Source organism: Lipophrys pholis (genome assembly GCF_963383615.2).
Source record: "Lipophrys pholis genome assembly, chromosome: 2".
NCBI classification, from domain to species: Eukaryota; Metazoa; Chordata; class Actinopteri; order Blenniiformes; family Blenniidae; genus Lipophrys; species Lipophrys pholis.
The window spans coordinates 34,170,483-34,191,925 of NC_137636.1; the positions used below are offsets into that span (position 1 = coordinate 34,170,483).

General features: G+C 47.5%; 1 protein-coding gene across 6 annotated transcripts in view; it reads left to right on the forward strand.

Annotated features, from left to right (window-relative positions):
• LOC308106430 (multiple C2 and transmembrane domain-containing protein 2-like) overlaps positions 1 to 21,443 on the forward strand; it is a 65,586-nt gene that overhangs the window by 33,353 nt on the left and 10,790 nt on the right. For 4 of the 6 annotated variants that reach the window (XR_013935148.1, XM_080458160.1, XM_080458161.1 and 1 more), the window contains 13 exons: positions 1,231 to 1,348; positions 5,886 to 6,028; positions 6,592 to 6,668; positions 7,341 to 7,455; positions 9,773 to 9,943; positions 11,243 to 11,373; positions 12,540 to 12,726; positions 14,928 to 15,021; positions 15,105 to 15,207; positions 15,301 to 15,403; positions 15,578 to 15,679; positions 15,756 to 15,830; positions 17,208 to 17,327. Coding sequence is in view for 5 of the 6 variants with exons in the window: in XM_080458160.1 (XP_080314286.1) it covers positions 1,231 to 1,348; positions 5,886 to 6,028; positions 6,592 to 6,668; positions 7,341 to 7,455; positions 9,773 to 9,943; positions 11,243 to 11,373; positions 12,540 to 12,726; positions 14,928 to 15,021; positions 15,105 to 15,207; positions 15,301 to 15,403; positions 15,578 to 15,679; positions 15,756 to 15,830; positions 17,208 to 17,327 (1,539 nt within the window). In the remaining variant the exon portion in view is untranslated. Of the gene's footprint in view, positions 1 to 1,230; positions 1,349 to 5,885; positions 6,029 to 6,591; positions 6,669 to 7,340; positions 7,456 to 7,553; positions 7,587 to 9,772; positions 9,944 to 11,242; positions 11,374 to 12,539; positions 12,727 to 14,927; positions 15,022 to 15,104; positions 15,208 to 15,300; positions 15,404 to 15,577; positions 15,680 to 15,755; positions 15,831 to 17,207; positions 17,328 to 21,443 lie in introns of all 6 variants that reach the window. The other 2 variants (XM_080458159.1, XM_080458162.1) reach the window with 1 other exon arrangement.

Sequence of the window (21,443 nt, forward strand, 5' to 3'; positions counted from 1 at the left end):
GTTCTTCACACTCAATATTCCAAATCTTGCATAGTCAAACGTGACTTCAGTGTAAAACACGGCATGAACATTTAAACAAACATGTTGCCACAAATCAACCTTGGGCCTATGTTACGACTCAGGATTTTCTTTTATCAAAGTAACTTCAGGATTAACTCTGGGATTTCAGGACTGTGAAGCAGATTCACTTCTTACTGGGATAAATCCCCCCGGTATTCTGATGTTTAACTCCGGAGCAGAGAATGAAGGTGCCGTCTACTGACCAATCAGATCTCTTGGACAATGACCTGCCTATATTTACAATATCCTGGTTGGTATACCGCCCACATGGGACACTTAGAGCGCAGCAGAGCGGAGACGGAGGGTTTAGAACAATCTTTTTAACAGAATGAAATAAATCCTGGTCACTGAGGCTTTGAAGGATGTTTTTGTTCTTGACTTGTTCCAAGTCTGTTTAGTTCCATGAGGCTTTATCTGTATTAATGAGGTTAATAATAATGGTCACGTCTGATATAACTGCAGAAACATGAATGTCTGGAGTGCACATCTACTCTGTCGTCACGGTGATGAATTAATATTCCAACACAAAATGCATTCAGGGAAACAGGCTCAAAACAAACTGAAGGAAAATATCAAGTTAAAGAAGAGCAGTGAGGAATAATAAAGTAAAACTGAGTGATCAGTGCTGTGCAGGTCCGCTTATATATTGTCCATTGAATTAATCTGGTATAATCTCATGAAGTCACTCACTAACAAGTCGGGAACTTTCTGGCTTTGGCTGCAGCAGCAGTGTTGCTTTCAGCTGCTTGGTTTTCATACCGGTACTCATGACGTCACACCCCCTGCTGCTCGGCTCCTCTCGGAGCAGAACACACTACAGGATTTCTCCTCGCAAATATTGAACATGTTCATTATCTACAATCTCTCCTTCAAGACCTTCCGAGCGGATCGGACCAGATAAAACCACTCTGAACTCTCCCCACGCCACAGGAAAATAGACACGATTGTTTTTGCAGACATCCGACAATCGGGGCTTTGCTCCCGATGCTCGGGGGAGATCAGAACTGAAATCGGCCCGATTATCCTGTAGTGTGTGTCGGCCTTTAGTAATGCCTCAGTAATCTCAGTGTTTTCTCAGTAATTCCAGTAATATATGTATTTTCCCAGTAATCTAGTAATCTCAGTACTGTCTCAGTAATCCCAGTAATGTCGGTATTCTTTCTTTTGCAGAGCCAGATGGGGAACGAGGCTCTGAGTTCATCAGAACACAGTCGAGGTCTGAGCGGCTCCTTCCTGCTCATGGTCCACCTGAAGGAAGGACGCAACCTGGTGGTCCGGGACCGCTGTGGTGAGAAGAGCTGAACATACCCTTCATCAAGACCTGCTCCTCCAGAGCAATCACAGTGATGGTAGAGCAGATCCTCAAGAGTGGCCATAGTGATAAACATTGTGATAGAGCTGCTCCTCCAGAGCAGTCACAGTGATGGTCGAGCTGCTGTACCAGAGTGGTCATAGTGATCGTCAGGGTGGTAGATCTGCTGCACCAGAGCGGTCATAGTGTAGGTAGAGCTGCTTCACCAGAGCAGTCAAAGTGATCATCGTGGTGGTAGAGCTGCTCTTCCAAAGTGGTCATAGTGACGGTAGAGCTGCTGCGCCAGATAAGTCAAAGTGATCATCATGGTGGTAGAGCTGCTCTTCCAAAGTGGTCATAGTGACGGTAGAGCTGCTGCGCCAGATAAGTCATAGTGATCGTCAGGGTGGTAGAGCTGCTGCACCAGAGCGGTCATAGTGATGGTAGAACTGCTGCGCCTGAGCGGTCACAGTGATGGTAGAGCTGCTTCACCAGAGCGGTCATAGTGATGGTCATGGTGGTAGAGCTGCTGCACCAGTGTGGTCATAGTGGTGGGAGAGCTGATCCTCCAGAGCATTCAAAGTGATCATTATGGTGGTAGAGCTGCTTTACCAGAGCAGTCATAGTGATCATCATGGTGGTCAGGGTCTCTCTATGAAGTTCAGTCAAGACATGAAGATCTGAGCTGAGTCAGAATAAGTTCTCTGGCATCATGTAGACAGGATGTAGTCAGTAGGAGGGATGAAGGGACATCCAGCTGTTACTGACTCCTCCTCCTCCTCCTCCTGCTGGTGAGCGGTTACTGACTCTTCCTCCTGCTGCTGCTTATGAGCTGTTACTGACTCCTCCTCCTCCTCCTGCTGGTGAGCTGTTACTGACTCCTCCTCCTTCTGCTTCTGCTGGTGAGCAGTTACTGACTCCTCCTCCTTCTGCTTCTGCTGGGGAGCTGTTACTGACTCCTCCTCCTGCTGCTGGTGAGCTGTTACTGACTCCTCCTCCTTCTGCTTCTGCTGGTGAGCTGTTACTGACTCCTCCTAATCCTGCTGGTGAGCTGTTACTGACTCCTCCTCCTCTTCCTGCTGCTGGTGAACGGTTACTGACTCCTCCTCCTCCTCCTGCTGCTGGTGAGCTGTTACTGACTCCTCCTCCTTCTGCTGGCGAGAGGTTACTGACTCCTCCTCCTGCTGCTGGTGAGCTGTTACTGACTCCTCCTCCTTCTGCTTCTGCTGGTGAGCTGTTACTGACTCCTCCTAATCCTGCTGGTGAGCTGTTACTGACTCCTCCTCCTCCTCCTGCTGCTGGTGAGCGGTTACTGACGACTCCTCCTCCTCCTGCTGCTAGTGAGCGGTTACTGACTCCTCCTCCTCATCCTCCTGCTAGTGAGCTGTTACTGACTCCTCCTCCTCCTCCTCCTGCTGCTGGTGAGCTGTTACTGACTCCTCCTCCTCCTGCTGCTGGTGAGCTGTTACTGACTCCTCCTCCTCCTGCTGCTGGTGAGCTGTTACTGACTCCTCCTCCTCCTGCTGGTGAGCTGTTACTGACTCCTCCTCCTTCTGCTTCTGCTGGTGAGCTGTTACTGACTCCTCCTCTTCCTGCTGGTGAGCTGTTACTGACTCCTCCTCCTCCTGCTGCTGGTGAGCTGTTACTGACTCCTTCTGCTTCTGCTGGTGAGCTGTTACTGACTCCTCCTCCTTCTGCTTCTGCTGGTGAGCTGTTACTGACTCCTCCTCTTCCTGCTGGTGAGCTGTTACTGACTCCTCCTCCTCCTGCTGCTGGTGAGCTGTTACTGACTCCTCCTCCTCCTGCTGCTGGTGAGCTGTTACTGACTCCTCCTCCTCCTCCTCCTGCTGGTGAGCTGTTACTGACTCCTCCTCCTTCTGCTTCTGCTGGTGAGCTGTTACTGACTCCTCCTCTTCCTGCTGGTGAGCTGTTACTGACTCCTCCTCCTCCTGCTGCTGGTGAGCTGTTACAGACTCCTCCTCTTCCTGCTGGTGAGCTGTTACTGACTCCTCCTCCTTCTGCTGGTGAGCTGTTACTGACTCCTGCTTCTGCTGGTGAGCTGTTACTGACTCCTCCTCCTCCTTCTGGTGAGCTGTTACTGACTCCTCCTGCTGCTGCTGGTGAGCTGTTACTGACTCCTCCTCCTTCTGCTGGTGAGCTGTTACTGACTCCTCCTCCTCCTTCTTCTGGTGAGCTGTTACTGACTCCTCCTGCTGCTGCTGGTGAGCTGTTACTGACTCCTCCTCCTTCTGCTGGTGAGCTGTTACTGACTCCTCCTCCTCCTTCTTCTGGTGAGCTGTTACTGACTCCTCCTCCTTCTGCTGGTGAGCGGTTACTGACTCCTCCTCCTGCTGCTGCTTGAAAAACAGACTAGACTTCACAAGACTCCAGTTCAACATCCAGCAGGAGTCAAACATCAAACCTCATTCTGGTTCTCTTCCGTTGATCTGAGTCCTGGACTAGATTCCAGCTGACACTGAGTGAAGAAACTTCACCTGGACCATTCTTGTCTGCAGGATATGCACACGCCACAAACACAGGCTCAGATGTGTCCACACACGCACACCCTTTCATCACAGCACTCAGAAATGAGGAAACAGCAGCTGATGAAACACAAGGTCTAATGAAGTGTGTGTGTGTGTGTGTGTGTGTGTGTGTGTGTGTGTGTGTGTGTGTGTGTGTGTGTGTGTGTGTGTGTGTGTGTGTGTGTGTGTGTGTGTGTGTGTGTGTGTGTGTGTGTGTGTGTGTGTGTGTGTGTGTGTGTGTGTGTGTGTGTGTGTGTGTGTGTGTGTGTGTGTGTGTGTGTGTGTGTGTGTGTGTGTGTGTGTGTGTGTATTACGTTTCACCGCCTCATTGTTGGACAACAGACGCCTGAACAAGCGTTTCATTCTTTCTCTGTTTGATCAGAGTCAATAGTCTGAGCAGATGATGAACAGATTAATAAGGAAGAGTAAGACAGGAACCATGAAGAACCAGACACCATGAACAAATTCTGAAGGATGATGAGAACTTCTTCTTCTGAACATTTAACAGCCTCAGATGGAAGCTGGAGGTTCTTCATGAGAAAGTCAGGCTGGAGGTTCTTCTTCATGAGAACATCCGGTTGGAGGTTCTTCATGAGAACGATGGTGGTTCTTCTTCATAAACACATCAAGCTGGAAGTTCTTCTTCATGAGAACATCAAGTGGTTTTTCTTCATGAGAACATCAGGTGGTTTTTCTTCATGAGAACATCGGGCTGGAGGTTCTTCTTCATGAGAACATCAGGTGGTTCTTCTCCATGAGAACTCAGGGACATGTGGGCCCAGGTAACATCTCCTGGAGGACTGGAGGAGATCAGCTTCATGACCTTCTTTTTGTGACGGACTGAGAAGATCCAGACTGAGTCTTTGACCAAAGCGACTCCAGATGAGTCGTTGGGTTCTGGGTTCCAACATGCCCTTGTGTGCAGAGCTGAATGCTGAAGAAGACTGAGCTGAAAACTGAGCTGAATGCTGAAGGAGACTGATCTGAATGCTGAAGGAGACTCTGATCTGAATGCTGAAGGACACTCTGATCTGAATGCTGAAGGAGACTCTGATCTGAATGCTGAAGGAGACTGATCTGAATGCTGAAGGAGACTCTGAGCTGAATGCTGAAGGCGACTCTGAGCTGAATGCTGAAGGAGACTGAGCTGAATGCTGAAGGCGACTCTGAGCTGAATGCTGAAGGAGACTGAGCTGAATGCTGAAGGAGACTCTGATCTGAATGCTGAAGGCAACTCTGAGCTGAATGCTGAAGGTGACTCTGAGCTGAATGCTGAAGGTGACTCTGAGCTGAATGCCGATGGAGACTGAGCTGTGGCAGCACCACATTATTGGCTGTGTGAGGAGGAAGTTGTGGTTCCAACAGCAGAAGAAGAGAAAAACCACTTCCTTCTCTGAGATCTGAGCTGTGAAACAGCTTCCAACGGACGGCAGCAGTAAAATTCACTGCATCTGTGTTTGTCAGTCTGTCCTGAAGACTGAGAGTCAGTCTGTCCTGAAGACTGAGAGTCAGTCTGTCCTGAAGACTGAGAGTCAGTCTGTCCTGAAGACTGAGTTGGTCTGTGCTGAAGACTGAGAGTCGGTCTGTCCTGAAGACTGGGAGTCGGTCTGTCCTGAAGACTGGGAGTCGGTCTGTCCTGAAGACTGGGAGTCGGTCTGTCCTGAAGACTGGGAGTCGGTCTGTCCTGAAGACTGAGTCGGTCTGTCCTGAAGACTGAGAGTCGGTCTGTCCTGAAGACTGAGAGTCAGTCTGTCCTGAAGCCTGGACCACAGACTGTTCCTCATGTTCTACTTCTGGTCGCAGCACCAACATGCAGCTGCTTCTTCCACTCTTGTGTTTTAATTGTTTGTGGAAACTGGAGCCGATCAGAAGGAAGTATCTGATCAACACACTGAGTTGTGATGAAGAGTCCTGACAGATGAGGAAGACGAGCAGAGTCAACCAAAAGTTGTGTTTATAAAATGTGTCTCTTGTGTTTCCAGCCAGTAAATGTTTGTCATCATGTTCAGGAACCAGCGACCCATACGTCAAGTTCAAACTGGATGGAAAGACTTTCTACAAGAGCAAAGTGGTTTATAAGAACCTGAGTCCTTCCTGGAACGAGACCTTCTCCCTACCAGTGAGGGACCTGAACCAGAAGCTCTACATCAAGGTGTGTTGTTTCTCCTACTCTTCCTCCTTCTCCTCCTCCTTCTTCTCCTCCTCCTTGTCATCGTCCTCCTCCTCCTCTCCCTACCGGTGAGGGACCTGAACCAGAAGCTCTACATCAAGGTCTGTTTTTTCTCATCCTCCTCCTTTTCTTTTCCTTCTTCTCCTTCTCCTTCTCCTCCCTTTACCTGCTGATGAGGGACCTAAATCAGAAGCTCCACATCAAGGTCTGTTGTTTCTCCTCCTCTTCCTCATTGAGCCTGTACAGGCTGAGGAAGGGAAGACTCCAGTGAAAACAGACATAAACGGAGAGGAAGAGAAGATATTCACATGAACATCCCAGATGTTTCCCAGGTGTTGTCCAGTGGTTTTTGTCACCTGGTGTGGTGTCGTTTGGGACGAGGTGAGGTTTTAGGTTGGTCTGTCACAGTGTGTGATCAGAATGGAACAGCTGCGATCCAGATGTGAGCCGTCACAGACCTGCAGTGGACCGCTGAAGTTCTGTCAGTATCACTGTGTCTGTGGTGTGTGTGATCCAGATGTGTGTGTGTGTGTGTGTGAACGCAGGTGTACGACCGTGATCTGACCACTGACGACTTCATGGGCTCTGCCGGCGTCCTGCTCTCCGACCTGGAGCTGGATCGGTGAGCGACCTTTGGTCTAAGCTGATTCCTGTTAAGACAGGCCACCTGCAGGTGAAACCCAGTGGACATGCGCCCTCTGGTGGATGAGAGTGACATGGTCTTTTACAGTTCTGTTCAAATCAAAGCTCAAAACAAGGAACCTGCAAACACTGACGAACAAATAAACCCTGAGCTTCGTCTCTCATCTTCCCTCCACACATCCGCTTCATGTGACAACGAATCACAGGTTGACTTTTCATCACATGAAACGAACAGATGGCTGTACTGTTTTTGGTCCTTTCATACACTAATTAAAGTGTTTTCTGTTCAACTGTGTTGGAAGGCCTGTAATTTAGTCAGTCAGTCGTTCAGTCTTTCATTCAGTCAGTCAGTCAGTCAGTCAGTCATTCTGTCATTCAGTCAGTTCATTCAGTCCTTCAGTCATTCAGTCCTTCAGTCAGTCATTTATTCAGTCAGTCAGTCAGTCAGTCAGTCAGTCAGTCAGTCCTTCAGTCGTTCATTCAGCCTTTCAGTCAGTCAGTCAGTCAGTCCTTCAGTCAGTCAGTCAGTTATTCAGCCTTTCATTCAGTCAGTCCTGCCCAGTGAAGCCACTCTGCTTCATCACCCTCTGTTTGGCTCACCGCTGCCTCCTGCTGGTGTGATGGAAGTGAAGCTGCAGTTGTTGTGTTCCAGGGTCAGTGAGCTGTCTCTGCCCCTGGACGACCCCAACAGCCTGGAGGAGGACATGGGGTCTGTGCTGCTGGACCTGAGGCTGTCGCTGAGAGACGGAGACAGCAAGAGATCCAACGTATGGCAGTGGTGTCCTGGTCTGCTGCACCTCGTCTCCTCGTCTGCCTACTAACCTCCTCTTTTCTTCTGCTTCTAACACGCATGCTGCTGCACCAGAGGAGGCCCCACATACCCAGACGCAGTGTCAGGGTAAGAAACAGGTCACCTGACGTAACAGGTACTCAGAGGTACTGAGGCCTCACAGCTCAGGCAGGTTCATTTCATCTGTCACTTCAAGGGAAAACCGACTATTCAGTCCTGCAGAACCAGGCTCAGAGGAAGAGAACCCTGCAGAACCTGGCTCAGAGGAGATACATGTTGAAGCAAACCAAATGAGGAGAACGCAGATTTTTCTTGTTTCCTTCAGTTTTTGTATGAAAGAGTTTGCGTCTTCCAGCGTTCAGCTTCAATGTAATGTTTAGTGAAGTGGGGGACGAGAACGGACGGAGAACCCAGGAGGGAACCGCCGGCTGGGAATCATGTCTCTGATGGTTCTTAGAGGAGAACCCAGGAGGGAACCACTGACTGGGAACCGCTGGCCGGGATTCATGTCTCTAATGGTTCTTAGAGGAGAACTCAAGAGGGAACCACTGGCTGGGATTCATGTCTCTGGTGGTTGTTAGAGAACCATGGAGGGAACCATCGGCTGGGATTCATGTCTCTGGTGGTTGTTAGAGAACCATGGAGGGAACCATCGGCTGGGATTCATGTCTCTGATGGTTCTGAGAGGAGAACCCAGGAGGGAACCAATAGCTGGGATTCATGTCTCCGGTGGTTCTTGGAGAACCATGGAGGCAACCATCGGCTGGGATTCATGTCTCTGATGGTTCTGAGAGGAGAACCCAGGAGGGAACCACCAGCAAGGATTCATGTCTCCGGTGGTTCTTAGAGGAGAACCAAGGAGGGAACCATGGAGGGAACCATTGGCTGGGATTCATGTCTCTGATGGTTCTGAGACGAGAACCCAGGAGGGAACCACCGGCAAGGATTCATGTCTCTATGAACACTTGAATAACACAAATATAATAGTTTGACACTTGAATCCTTCAACATTTTAATACAACCTTCTTTTTTTATAGTCGGGACGTACCTGTAGGTAATCTCAGCTAAACTAAAAAGACTAAAGACTCTATAAGTTGTAATAGTAACCAAAGTCAGATAGTTTCGTGTTGACAGCAGCTGCACTCTTCAGTAACGTATATTTCCATAGTAACAGATGAAACAATGAAATGACTTTCAGTGCTTCAATATATGAGTGAATATAACCAGACTGAGAGGAAAGACGGATTCTTTTATCCAAAGACTCCGTTCAGGGCTGCTTCTCTGAGTATTAGGATTATGATGATTATTATTACCGGGGTTGATATTGTTTTTCTTCCGAAACAACGTGTTGATTCAGTGTGTCCTCCAGCAGAATGCCGACCAGCCTCCTGGGCCTGGAGGACATTATTCAGGACTGCAGCCGCTCCTTCCTCAATGTGTTCTTGTTTCTGTCCACTAGAGGTCAGCAAAGCTCCACAGAGACGTTCTGTCTGAAGCGGAACAGACCAACATGTTGGGAAACTGATGATTCCTTAACGTCTCACTGCTCTTCCTTTCTGATGCAGGTTTTCTTTTTCTCTTCTGCTCATCAATTTATAACTTGCTGGTATTGAACCTGTGAGCAGCGACGGTCAGTCTGTGGAGGTGGCGACGGCAAGTTGACAGTCAGTGGGTCAGCCGACGGTCAGTCGACACTCCGTCGGCCAGTCAGTCAGTGTGTCAGTCGACAGTCAGTCGCTCAGTGGGTCAGTTGATGGTCAGTCGATGGTCAGTGGGTCAGCCGACGGTCAGCCGACGGTCAGTCGACGATCGTTGGGTCAGTCAGTCAGTGTGTCAGTCGACAGTCAGTCGACGGTCCGTCGGCCAGTCAGTCGACGGTCAGTCGCTCAGTGGGTCAGTTGATGGTCAGTCAGCGGTCAGTCGGTGAGTCGACGATGACTTGGTCAGCGTATCAGTCAATGGCCAGTTGACGGTCAGTGGAAGCAGCATCAGCTCCTGATGCTCACCTCCAGCCGCTGCAGTGACCCTGTGACCTCCTGCAGGAGTCTGAGTGCTGCTGTGAGGATTTGAAGCTGGTCTCATTAACGATCTCGGTCTTCATGTGTCGTCAATCACCTGATCAGTGATCAATCGACCGGCTCTTGTTGACGCTGCAGCAGCTTCCTCCCGCCGTCCCTCACTTGTTTCACGTCTCAGATGAGGCTTGTTGTTGGTCACCGTCTGCTTGAGGAGAGATCTTCTTCAGTCCTGGTTGATGTTTCTGTCTGTCTCTCTGCCCTGTGGGGGTCTTCCAGCCTGGGGGGGGTTCTCAGAGCATCCGTCAGTCCGAGGCGCTGAGGAGGAGTCAGCTGTGGAGCTCGGTGCTGTCGGTGACCCTGGTTGAAGGTCGTGACCTGCCGCTGGACGGCCCTGGAGATCAGCTCTTCATCCGCTTCCTCCTGGGGGAGCAGCGCTACGAGAGCAAGGTGCTCCGCCGTTTTCTTTTTGTTTCCCTCCTCATCCTCCTCTTCCTCCACTGCCTCCTCCTTCTCCTCCTCTACCTCCTCCTCTACATCCTCCTCTTCCTCCACTGCTTCCTCCTCCTCCTCTTCCTCTGCCTCCTCTCCTTCTCCTCTGCTTCCTCCTCCACTGCCTCCTTCTCCTGCTCCTGCTTCTTCCTCTTCCTCTGCCCCCCCTCCTCCTCTGCCTCTTCCTCCTCCACTGCTTCCTCCTCCTCCTCCACTGCTTCCTCCTCCTCCTCCACTGCTTCCTCCTCCTCCTCCTCCTCCACTGCCCCCCCTTACTCCTCCAGTGCATCCTCCTCCACCTACTCCTCTACCGCTTCCTCCTCCTACTCCTCCACCGCTTCCTCTTCCTCCTCCTGCTCCTCCTCCTCCTCCTCCACCGCTTCCTCTTCCTCCTCCTCCTCCTCTTCCTCTGCCTCCTCCTGCTACTCCTCCACTGCTTCCTCCTACTCCTATTCCTCCAGTGCATCCTCCTCCTCCACCGCTTCCTGCTCCCCCTCCTCCTCTTCCTACTCCTCCATCGCTTCCTCTTCCTCCTCCTCCTCCAACTCCTCCATCACTTCCTCTTCCTCCTCCTGCTCCTCCTCTTCCTCCTCCACTGCTTCCTCCTCCTCCTCATGCTGGTGTAAAGGAACATCATGACTGTTAAAACAACTTGGTTCCCTTCTCTCAGCATCCAGACTAAAACTGCACATTCAGCAGTTTTTGAGATTGGATTGATCTGACATCCGCTCAGAGAGAAAACGTTCGACCCTGAGATTTAGTTTTGTGCCAGATTGAATCCTCTTGATTCAAAATCTGAGATTGAATTGAAATTGTGAGGATTATTTAGAACTGTAACAACAGAACAATAGTTCTTAGTTTGATGCTCTGCTTGTTCGATCCCAGTCACTTCAGATACACGTTTCAGGTGTTTTTACTGTGTCAGCAGCTAAAATAAACCTTTTGGTTCCAGCACTGAAGTTACTTAACTAATAATGATACTCTGACTAATAATCTGAGTGGTGCAGGTGAACATGGAGCCTCCAGGAGTCACTGTGGAGCAGAGCCATAAGCTGGACGTCTGATGATTCTGAGGAAACTGTCACTCGTTAACGTCACTAGTGCACCGACACGTTGAGACGTAGACGATTCTGCATCGACGGTTTTCTCTCAGCGTTGGTCCTTGTAGAGAAAGAACTTCTGGGCACCGTTTCCTCTGCACCGACTGTGATCGAGGTTGGAAGGCTCATCTCCAGACTTTCTGTGTTTTCCTTTCAGAATCACTGCAAAGTGAGCAACCCTCAGTGGAGGGAGCGCTTCACCTTCAACCACTTCCTGGACCAGTCTCAGGTCCTGGAGCTGGAGCTGTGGTCTAAAGAAGGGAGGAGGACTGAGGAGTGCACGGGAACGTGAGTCCAACCATTTCCTCTGTAACACCAGACCCCCCTCCCCCTCACAGATCTGGGCCACGGAAGGAGTTAGTGAAGACCTTAGTAAATTAGTTAGTGAAGGAGATAGTGAATGACTTAGTAAATTAGTTAGTGAAGTAGTTAGGTGAGGAGGTAATGAATGACTTTGTAAATTAGTTAGGGGAGGAGTCAGTGAATGAGTTAGTGAAGTAGTTAGGCGGGGAGTTAGTGAATGACTTAGTAAATTGGTTAGGGGAGGAGTCAGTGAATGACTTAGTAAATGAGTTAGTGAAGGAGATAGTGAATGGCTTAGTAAATTAGTTCGTGAAGTAGTTAGGGGAGGAGTTAGTGAATGACTTAGTTAATTAGTTAGTGAAGGAGATAGTGAATGACTTAGTAAATTAGTTAGTGAAGTAGTTAGGAGAGGAGTTAGTGAAGGACTTAGTAAATTGGTTAGGGGAGGAGTCAGTGAATGACTTAGTGAAGGAGATAGTGAATGACTTAGTAAATTAGTTAGGGGAGGAGTCAGTGAATGACTTAGTGAAGGAGATAGTGAATGACTTGCTAAATTAGTTTGTGAAGGAGATAGTGAATGACTTAGTAAATTAGTCAGTGAAATAGTTAGGGGAGGAGTCGGTGAATGAATTAGTAAATTAGTTAGTGAATGACTTAGTAAATTAGTTAGTGAAGTAATTAGTGGAGGAGTTAGTGAGTGACTTGGTGAAGCAGTTAGTGAAGGAGTTGGTGAAGTAGTTAGGGAAGGAGTTAGTGAATGACATTGTAAATTAGTTAGTGACGTAGTTCGGGAAGGAGCTAGTGAAGGAGTTAGTGAATGACGTGGTGAAGCAGTTAGTGAAGGAGTTAGGGAATGACGTGGTGAAGCAGTTCGGGAAGGAGTTAGTGAAGGAGTTAGGGAATGACGTGGTGAAGCAGTTCGGGAAGGAGTTAGTGAAGGAGTTAGGGAATGACGTGGTGAAGCAGTTAGTGAAGGAGAGAAACAGGAGCTGTTAGTCACAGAGCCTACGAAACATAAACGAGCTCTAGAGTCGTTCGTCTGCTGGATCTTTGTGTCTCAACATTGAGAACATCATCTGAATCTGCACCTCGTCCACAATCTGCTGGACACTCGATAATTATGCGTGTGTGCGTTTGCGTGCGTGTTGCAGGTGTGCGGTGGACCTGTCCAGTGTCCCGGTCAGTTCGAGGCAGCTGCTCACTCTCAGTCTGGACCGAGGCCAGGGGACGCTGGTCTTCCTGCTCACAGTGACCACCAGCAGTGGCGTCTCCATCTCTGACCTCAGTGCTGCGCCACTCGACCTCCCTGGAGAACTGCAGAGACAGCAGCAGAACTACGTCAGTACCTGTACTGTGTATCTCTGTGTACCATCGCTTCACATCACCACTGACCAATTATTGCATCACTACTAACTACTGTGTCACTAATGACCAACTATTGCATCTCCACTAACTACTTTATCACTATAAACTACTGCATCACAAGTAACTACTGACTCACTACTGACCAACTACTGCATCACTACTAACTACTGCATCATTACTGACCAACTACTGCATCACCACCAACTACTTTATCACTACTAACTACTGCATCACCAGCAACTACTGTATCACCACTAACCAACTACTGCATCACCACCAACTACTTTATCACTACTAACTACTGCATCACCAGTAACTACTGTATCACCACTAACCAACTACTGCATCACCACTAACTACTGCATCACCACTGACCAACTATTGCATCACTACTTACTACTGCATCAACACAAATTATTCCATCACCACTGACAAACTACTGCATTATTACTAATTACTGCATCACCACTGACCAACTACTGCATCACTACTGACCAACTACTGCATCACTACTGACCAACTACTGCATCACTACTGTTACTGCATCACCACTAAGTACTGCTTCACTACTGACCAACTGCTGCTTCACCACACCTTACACTCTCCACACACTCTCCTCATACATTCCTCATACACTCCCCATACACTCCACACACACTACTCACACGCTCTACACACACATTCATCATACACTCCTCACACACTCCTCACACACTCCTCATACACTCCACACACATTCCACACACACTCCACACACACTACTCACTCTTTAAATTCACACTATACTATTTAGAGCTATATATTTCTGTGAATGGAAGTCTTTATTTAATCATGTAAAGGAACAAGTTCTAAATAAAAATATTGTATTGATTAATAAACACGTTTCCCTTTGAAACTTGACTCTGTCAGACACACTAAGAGGTAAACAATATAAATTCTTCTAGTCCAACAAGAGTCTAAAGTTGTAAATTACGTTATTTAGAGTTTAGTTACTCTGTAATGTAATGAAATACTTCATGTAAACCTTAATTGTGGTTTCACATTATTCTGAAAAGTCAGACTTCTAAATATCCTCATTTTCAAACTCCTTTTTTAATTTTGATATCATAAAAAACTATTCCTTTAATAATCAAGACATGCCAGGATTAAGATTAAATGGCCCTTTATTACATCAACAACATAAACTGAAGAAACTGAAGAAAGAATTACTTTTTTTAAATTAACAAAACATATATCTGGCTGAGTTAACGAAGAGCTGACAGAGTTGACAAAAGACTGACAGAAAAATGTGTGTGCATTTCTGCATAATACAAAACGTGTTTTTAACCAGATGGAGGAGAAAATAGATTTCCCTTTGTCTTTTATAAAATATATTGAAAAACTTCATGAACAGGCGTCAGTCGTGCTCAGGCTCTGTGAAGTCCATCCCATCAGGAGTTCTACAGTGGATCTCTTGTTCTTGATTGGACTGGTGAAGACTTTCCCATCAGGTTCAGTAAGACGTCTTAACTTGGCAGGAATAGACTTCCTTCCTGTCAAGCTCAGGTTGAAGCTCTGCGGGTGGACCAATCAGAAACGCCACCTTCAGTCTTGATGCTCAGCATCCACAGCAATGCTCCTGACTGTCCACCAGGGGTCATCATGCTACTGCAAGACAGTCTCCATTATTTAGGCTGCTGTGTCTAAATAAAACCATGAAATGACATTTAAATCCTTTACTGAGTACTAAGAATCCTAACCAGGACTTCTCCATGGACACGGCCCCAGAAGGGTTTCACTACAGAGCCTACCCAGAATGCGTCTTGTTCACTATAGCCACGCCCTGTCCAGCTGTAAGGTGTGTCCCTAACCCAAATCCTGGGTCTCTATAGAAGACCTAACCCACTGGACCAGGCTCTGAGGCTGATTTAACAGCTCCATGGTTTTTCCATTTTCAAACGCCTTGATGGCTCCGGAGCTGAGGGGCCTTATTGGTCATTGCAGGTGGAAAACAAAGCGTAAATCAGTTAAAGTTATTTTACTGCTTTCTGCTTCTGCCTCCACAGTGCATGTTCTGAGTCCGTGCTTGTCATTTGACACCAGCCTCATTGACCTGGATAATTCAAGGAAAGAAAAAAGTCAAAGTTTACAGGCTCTTTGTCTTCTGAAGCTTCTGTCTCCTCTTGTGTGCTCAGAGTTTGAGAAGGTCCTTGAAGAACCTCCAGGATGTGGGTTTCCTTCAAATCAAAGTCCTCCGAGCCGTAGACCTGCTGGCCGCCGATTTGAACGGTAGCTTCTGCATTCAGCTTGAATGAATTCAACTGAACAGCTCTCGTGCTTTGTGTGTAAGCTGTGGTGTTGTGTTTCTGCAGGGAAGAGCGACCCTTTCTGTGTGCTGGAACTGGCCAACAACCGGCTGCAGACCCACACCGTCTACAAGAGCCTGCACCCGGAGTGGAACCAAGTCTTCACATTGTCAGTTTCCTCCACATTCGCTCTCAGTTCCATTCTGAGAGACGCAGTCGGTGCTGGTCTGGACGTTTCTGACGTGCCTGTGTGTCCCTGCAGCCCTGTCACGGACATCCACGACGCTCTGGTGGTGACGCTCTTCGATGACGACGGAGACAAGGCGCCAGACTTCCTGGGGAAAGTGGCCGTCCCTCTGCTCTCGGTGCGGCGGCCTGTCATGCAGACAAAACACCCCTCTACTTACACTTGGTGTCTAATGAAAGTGAAGGTGGCGCCAGCACTCGTCGGGCTGAAGGCTCGCCGAGATGTGATGTGGCGTGACTGATGGTCAGGTCGGCAGCGAGGTTCAGCACCTGATGCCCTTTCTGTCCCGCAGATCCGCAGGGGACAGCAGATCAGCCTCCCGCTGAGGAAAGACGACTTGGGTCGGCTGACGAAGGGCAGCATCACTCTGGAGCTGGAGGTTATTTTTAACCCTGTAAGTAAAAGTTCAGCCGCCGTGGACGACGGGCCTCAGTCTGTCTGCTCCTCATGTGTCACTCTCCTCTCCTCAGGTCAGAGCCGCTCTCAGAACCTTCCAGCCCCGCCAGAGGAGCTCCGTGGAGGACAAGCCCAAGTTCTCTAAAAAGGTTCCAGACACTTTGTTCAGTTTTCTTTACTTACTTTTTCTTGACACGTCAGACGGGATCCGCCTCAATGAAAACAGACACAAAACTGAAGTCTGTCAGAGTCAGTATTAATACCTGCGCTTATAAACATGTGTGTGCTTGTACTGCATGAGACGAGACGAGACGCGAGATTCCTTTGTTTGTCCCACTTTAGGAGATTTTGCATCATTACAGCAGCAAGAGGAAAGTCATTAGAAGAGGTCCAAGAAAAAAAAAAGAAGAAAAACAATAAATTAAAAGCACGATATGCAGTCAAGATAATTAAAGTGACATTATTTACAGTATTACAAGAGTGTTGTTGGTGTTGATATCAGAGATAATGATTTTATTACACAAAATACATTTCACACTAAAGTTCCAATATGAATGTATAATTAAGAAAGATGAAACAGTAATGGACAGGACTTCCTGTTGGGTGAGCGAGGCGATGGCGACATTGGAAAAGGGGTTCCAGACACTTTGAGGCCCTACAGAGACCCTGCAGAGCTCTAATTGAGCCCAACTGTGAGTAAAGCTTGTTGGCTGCTGTGCTGCATTAGTTTGATTTCAGAGAGTCGGCCGGAGCCACGCCCTCCGGTCCAACGCTGCATGACTGCAGGCTGGAGCTGGGCCTGTTTCTGACTGTTCTTCATATCCTGTGTGTTACAGGCTCGTGGCCTGTTTCTGACTGTTCTTCATATCCTGTGTGTTACAGGCTCTGGGCCTGTTTCTGACTGTTCTTCATATCCTGTGTGTTACAGGCTCTGGGCCTGTTTCTGACTGTTCTTCATATCCTATGTGTTACAGGCTCGTGGCCTGTTTCTGACTGTTCTTCATATCCTGTGTGTTACAGGCTCTGGGCCTGTTTCTGACTGTTCTTCATATCCTGTGTGTTACAGGCTCTGGGCCTGTTTCTGACTGTTCTTCATATCCTGTGTGTTACAGGCTCGTGGCCTGTTTCTGACTGTTCTTCATATCCTGTGTGTTACAGGTTCTGGGCCTGTTTCTGACTGTTCTTCATATCCTGTGTGTTACAGGCTCTGGGCCTGTTTCTGACTGTTCTTCATATCTTGTGTGTTACAGGTTCTGGGCCTGTTTCTGACTGTTCTTCATATCCTGTGTGTTACAGGCTCTGGGCCTGTTTCTGACTGTTCTTCATATCCTGTGTGTTACAGGTTCTGGGCCTGTTTCTGACTGTTCTTCATATCCTGTGTGTTACAGGCTCTGGGCCTGTTTCTGACTGTTCTTCATATCCTGTGTGTTACAGGCTCTGGGCCTGTTTCTGACTGTTCTTCATATCCTGTGTGTTACAGGTTCTGGGCCTGTTTCTGACTGTTCTTCATATCCTGTATGTTACAGGCTCTGGGCAGGAACGTGCTGCGTGTTCAGGCGCTCTATCGAGCCATCAGGTCAACTCTACAATTCATCAAGAGCTGCTTCCAGTGGGAGAGCGTCCAGAGGAGCCTGCTGGCCTTCCTGGTGAGCAGCTTTTACATCCCTCCTCCGTCAGTTCTTCCTCAATCAGGTCCAGCCCCATCAGGTCTTCCTCCATCAGGTCCAGCCCCATCATGTCTTCTTATATCAGGTCCGGCTCCATCAGGTCTTCCTCCATCAGGTCCAGCTCCATTACTCCACAGCGACCTGTTCATCCCATCCTGCCCACCCTGGACTTGAACCCGGGCTCTCTTGTTGTGAGGCTGTGCAGGATGTGACTTCACCTCCACAACCTCCCTGCAGCCCCAGTCTATAGTCCAGTGGACACTCTGGCAGTGTCCCGGACACTATGGCAGTTTTCGTGATGCTCTGGCCATTCTCTGGACGCTTTGGCCATCCCCTAGACACTCTGGCAGGCCCCTAGACACTCTGGCAGGCTCCTAGAAGCTCTGGCCATCTCCTGGACTCTCTGGCAGTCTCCCAGACACTTTTGCAGTCTTCCGGACACTGGCCATCTCACAGGCACTCTGGCAATCTCACGGACACTCTGGCCATTCCCTGGACTCTCTGGCCATCTCCCAGACACCCTGGCCATTCCGGGGGTGCTCTGGCAATTCTGTGGAAGCTCTGGCCTTCCCCGGTTGCTCTGGCCATCACCTTGATGCTCTGGCAGTCTCTCGGACGCTCTGGCTGTCTCCCGGACGCTCTGGCCATCTCCCGGATGCTCTGGCCATCTCCCGGATGCTCTGGCAGTTTCCCAGACGCTCTGGCATTCAGCCTCAGCAGGAGATGCTCCGTCCCAGCGGAAAACCAGACGCTCTATTTGCCACCCTGACGACTCACTAACCAAACATCCATCAATCTGCCAATTCCAGTCAGACCCATGATGGAGACAGAAGTTCAATTCAAGGTTTTTGGGACAGAAGGTTGCTCCTCTGTCGGTGTTGAACACAAGCGTTGCTCCTCTGTCGGTGTTGAAGCGTTGCTCCTCTGCCGGTGTTGAACACAAGCGTTGCTCCTCTGTCGGTGTTGAACACAAGCGTTTCTGGCCAGTGTGATGGCAGATCACCTTCAATCCCTGAAGCAGGTCTTTCTCATTATTTTCTCTGAGATCCAAAACAAATGGAGTGAAGCAAGTGGTTCATTTAGTATGCAGTCAATCCAGGTCATGTAGAGTTCTTGTGCTTCATGTAACTCCTGACCTGCAGGGGGTGCTGGAGCTTTGCTCAGCGTTTGCAGGGCTGATGAGGAGCTGGTGAGAGAGCCTGTGTAAGATTGTAAATGGACCCCCATGGAATATGGACACTGGGGTACATATTCCGCAGTGGAATTTGGACCCCTTTACAGAATATAGAGCCCCCCCCCCCCTCCCCCCCCAATATTTGTGCTGAAATGTTAATAAATTTTAACCACGTAAATAAATATGAACATAGACAACAAAATACAATAGTTGGTGAATAAAAGTTGTATTAGAGATCCCTATTATAGAGTACCAACGGGTTCAAAATGCTCGCACAGGTTCTTCAAGAACATGGCTTTGCCTGATGGTGCAGATAGAGATACCTTTGGGGTCAATTTGTCTCCAGAAAATGATTTACATGACATTGTTGACCAAGTTTTTGTGTCAAGCACTTTGTTTATTTGTTGAATACATAAATAACTCCTTAAAAAGGAAACCTATGAATGAGTCAACCTGTCCGCTGCTGCAGAAATCTGGTAAAACCTTTTCATTACAGTTGATGTATCTTGAAAAGTTTTCATCCAGATCTTCTCAAATTTAATGACAACATTACTGGCCACTGGAGTTTGGTGTTGGTGATGATGTGTTCATTCGTCCTTCAGTTTATGTTGTTTGTATAAGAAAGGAATAAAGGACCAGTTTGAAAGTGAAGATATTTAGAAATCTTTTCCAGACTTTTCAGAATAGTGTGAAATCACAACTTAAGTTCACGTGATGTATTTTATTACATATCAGAGTAACTAAACCCTATTACAACATAATTAAGAACTTTAGATCCTTGTTGGCCTGGAAGAATTAAAGTTAGATACTTCTTAGTGTGTCTGACCGCGCTGACACTAATCAAGTTTGATAGGGAAACATGTTTATTAATTAACAAACTTGTTTTTATTTTGAACCTGTTCTTTTAAATGATTAATTAACTAAGACTTTTATTTTTTACAGAAATATATAACTCTAAATAATATAGTGTGAATTAACAAAAAAGATTTGTCCCAACTCTAAAGAATCAGTGATATTTATCTTTGAAGATGTTGTTTATGTTAGAAATATTTGGATTGATCAATTTCCTAGTCAAGAACATTTCAAGTGTAACAAAGAAAAAACTAGACCCCCACGATGAGCACAGATATTCCCTGAGATCTCGACGAGATGGAAATGTGAAACTGAGGTGAAGAAAATAAAAAGACAACCAAATGTTCATAAATATGTTTTTTTTGTGGGGTTGGTTTGTGTGGTGGGGTCCATTTCCTAGTCGGGAGCATTTATTATAAGCACATTTTTGTAGTGGGTCTGTATTCTATAGGGGGGTCTATATACCATACTACACCGGCTTTGTTCAATTTGCTTTTGTAGGGATTTCTTGCCTCATAAGGATCACATGGTACCATGTATGTAGTGCAGGCCGCACACGGGGGACCATTTATGTTGGGTTCTGGCAGTTTGGCTATCGATAATGATTAAGATCAAAGATAGCTGTTAATTATGTTATTTAAAATGTAATCTGATCTGTATCAGATACCTCGGGAGCACCACCTGTTTAACAGGCAATGATAGCCAATTCAGTTAAATCAGTCTCATTAGATATACTAAACAGTTAATTAGGACTTTGAATTAATAGTTAAATTAATTACAATTACCAGAATTAACAGTAAAGCTTGAAGAATTTTGGAGTTCTTGACCCAGAAGAGGTCGACATTTCATTCACCTTTGTGCTCATTAATAGGACAGCAAGTATGATTCCAAAAATTATTTTTATTTACAATGAAAACAAATAAAAACACAGATTCTAACTACAGTACCTATATACAGCTTGGTGTGTGTGTGTGTGTGTGTGTGTGTGTGTGTGTGTGTGTGTGTGTGTGTGTGTGTGTGTGTGTGTGTGTGTGTGTGTGTGTGTGTGTGTGTGTGTGTGTGTGTGTGTGTGTGTGTGTGTGTGTGTGTGTGTGTGTGTGTGTGTGTGTGTGTGTGTGTGTGTGTGACATAACAACAAAACAAGATGGCAGATCACCAGAAACTACATTCAGAATGGAGGTTACCAGAGAGCAGGAAGTCTGTCCTCGGTCTCCAGGTGCTGGAGAGTCTTTAGCGTTGCTTCCTGAGTGTCTCTACTAAAGGAACATTTCTAAAATGAGTTGACGTGAATGTGATTTGCTTTGTAAAACGTCTGGAGTCGTCAGACGGTGTTCAGTTACTGTGTGATGTTGTCTTTGATGTGAAATGTGGAGGATTGTGAGTTAACAAGTTAGCTCTGCCACACAGGTAATCTTTACTAACGTTGGTTCAACGGTTGATAACTACTAATATCATTATCAATAGAACTCAGTCACCGTAATAGAATCAACACATCTTCATCAAAGTTAAACAGTTCTATGCAGAGCATCAGGTTTAACTAATCATCTCAGGTAATGCTCAGCTGTTCCTTAATGTCTTTGAAGAAGGAGTTTGCTTGTCGTCCAGGCTGGAGAGACGCTGCTGGCTTCTGTGGCAGTTAGCATCTCCATGCTAACTCTTGGTTGGCTGCGTTCTGCAGGCTGAGGAGAAAACGAAGCTGAAGCTCGTGATCCAGGAGCATTCATTCCTTGCAGCGTCCTGGTTGTTCCCTTTCAGACCTGAGGAATCACATGGACGGTGGCTCGGTCCGTGATGCTTTTCCTGCTTGTTAATGGAAAAGCACAAAGACGTTCTGTGAGGTGTCGTGTCTGAGGTCTTGTCCTGGAGAAACTGGTACGCCTTCTCTGGTTCTGGGGAAGCTCTGACCCTGGTGGCCGGGTCAGAAGAGGAGTTGAGTCCTTCGGTTGCGGGCCTCTTGGTGTGAGCTGTTGGCAGGCTGGGGGTGAACGGAAAACTCCTCCACAAAACTGCAAATCCAGAAACTTGTCCATGTGATTCCGGACATCTCGTCCACGACTAATTTTAAGTAT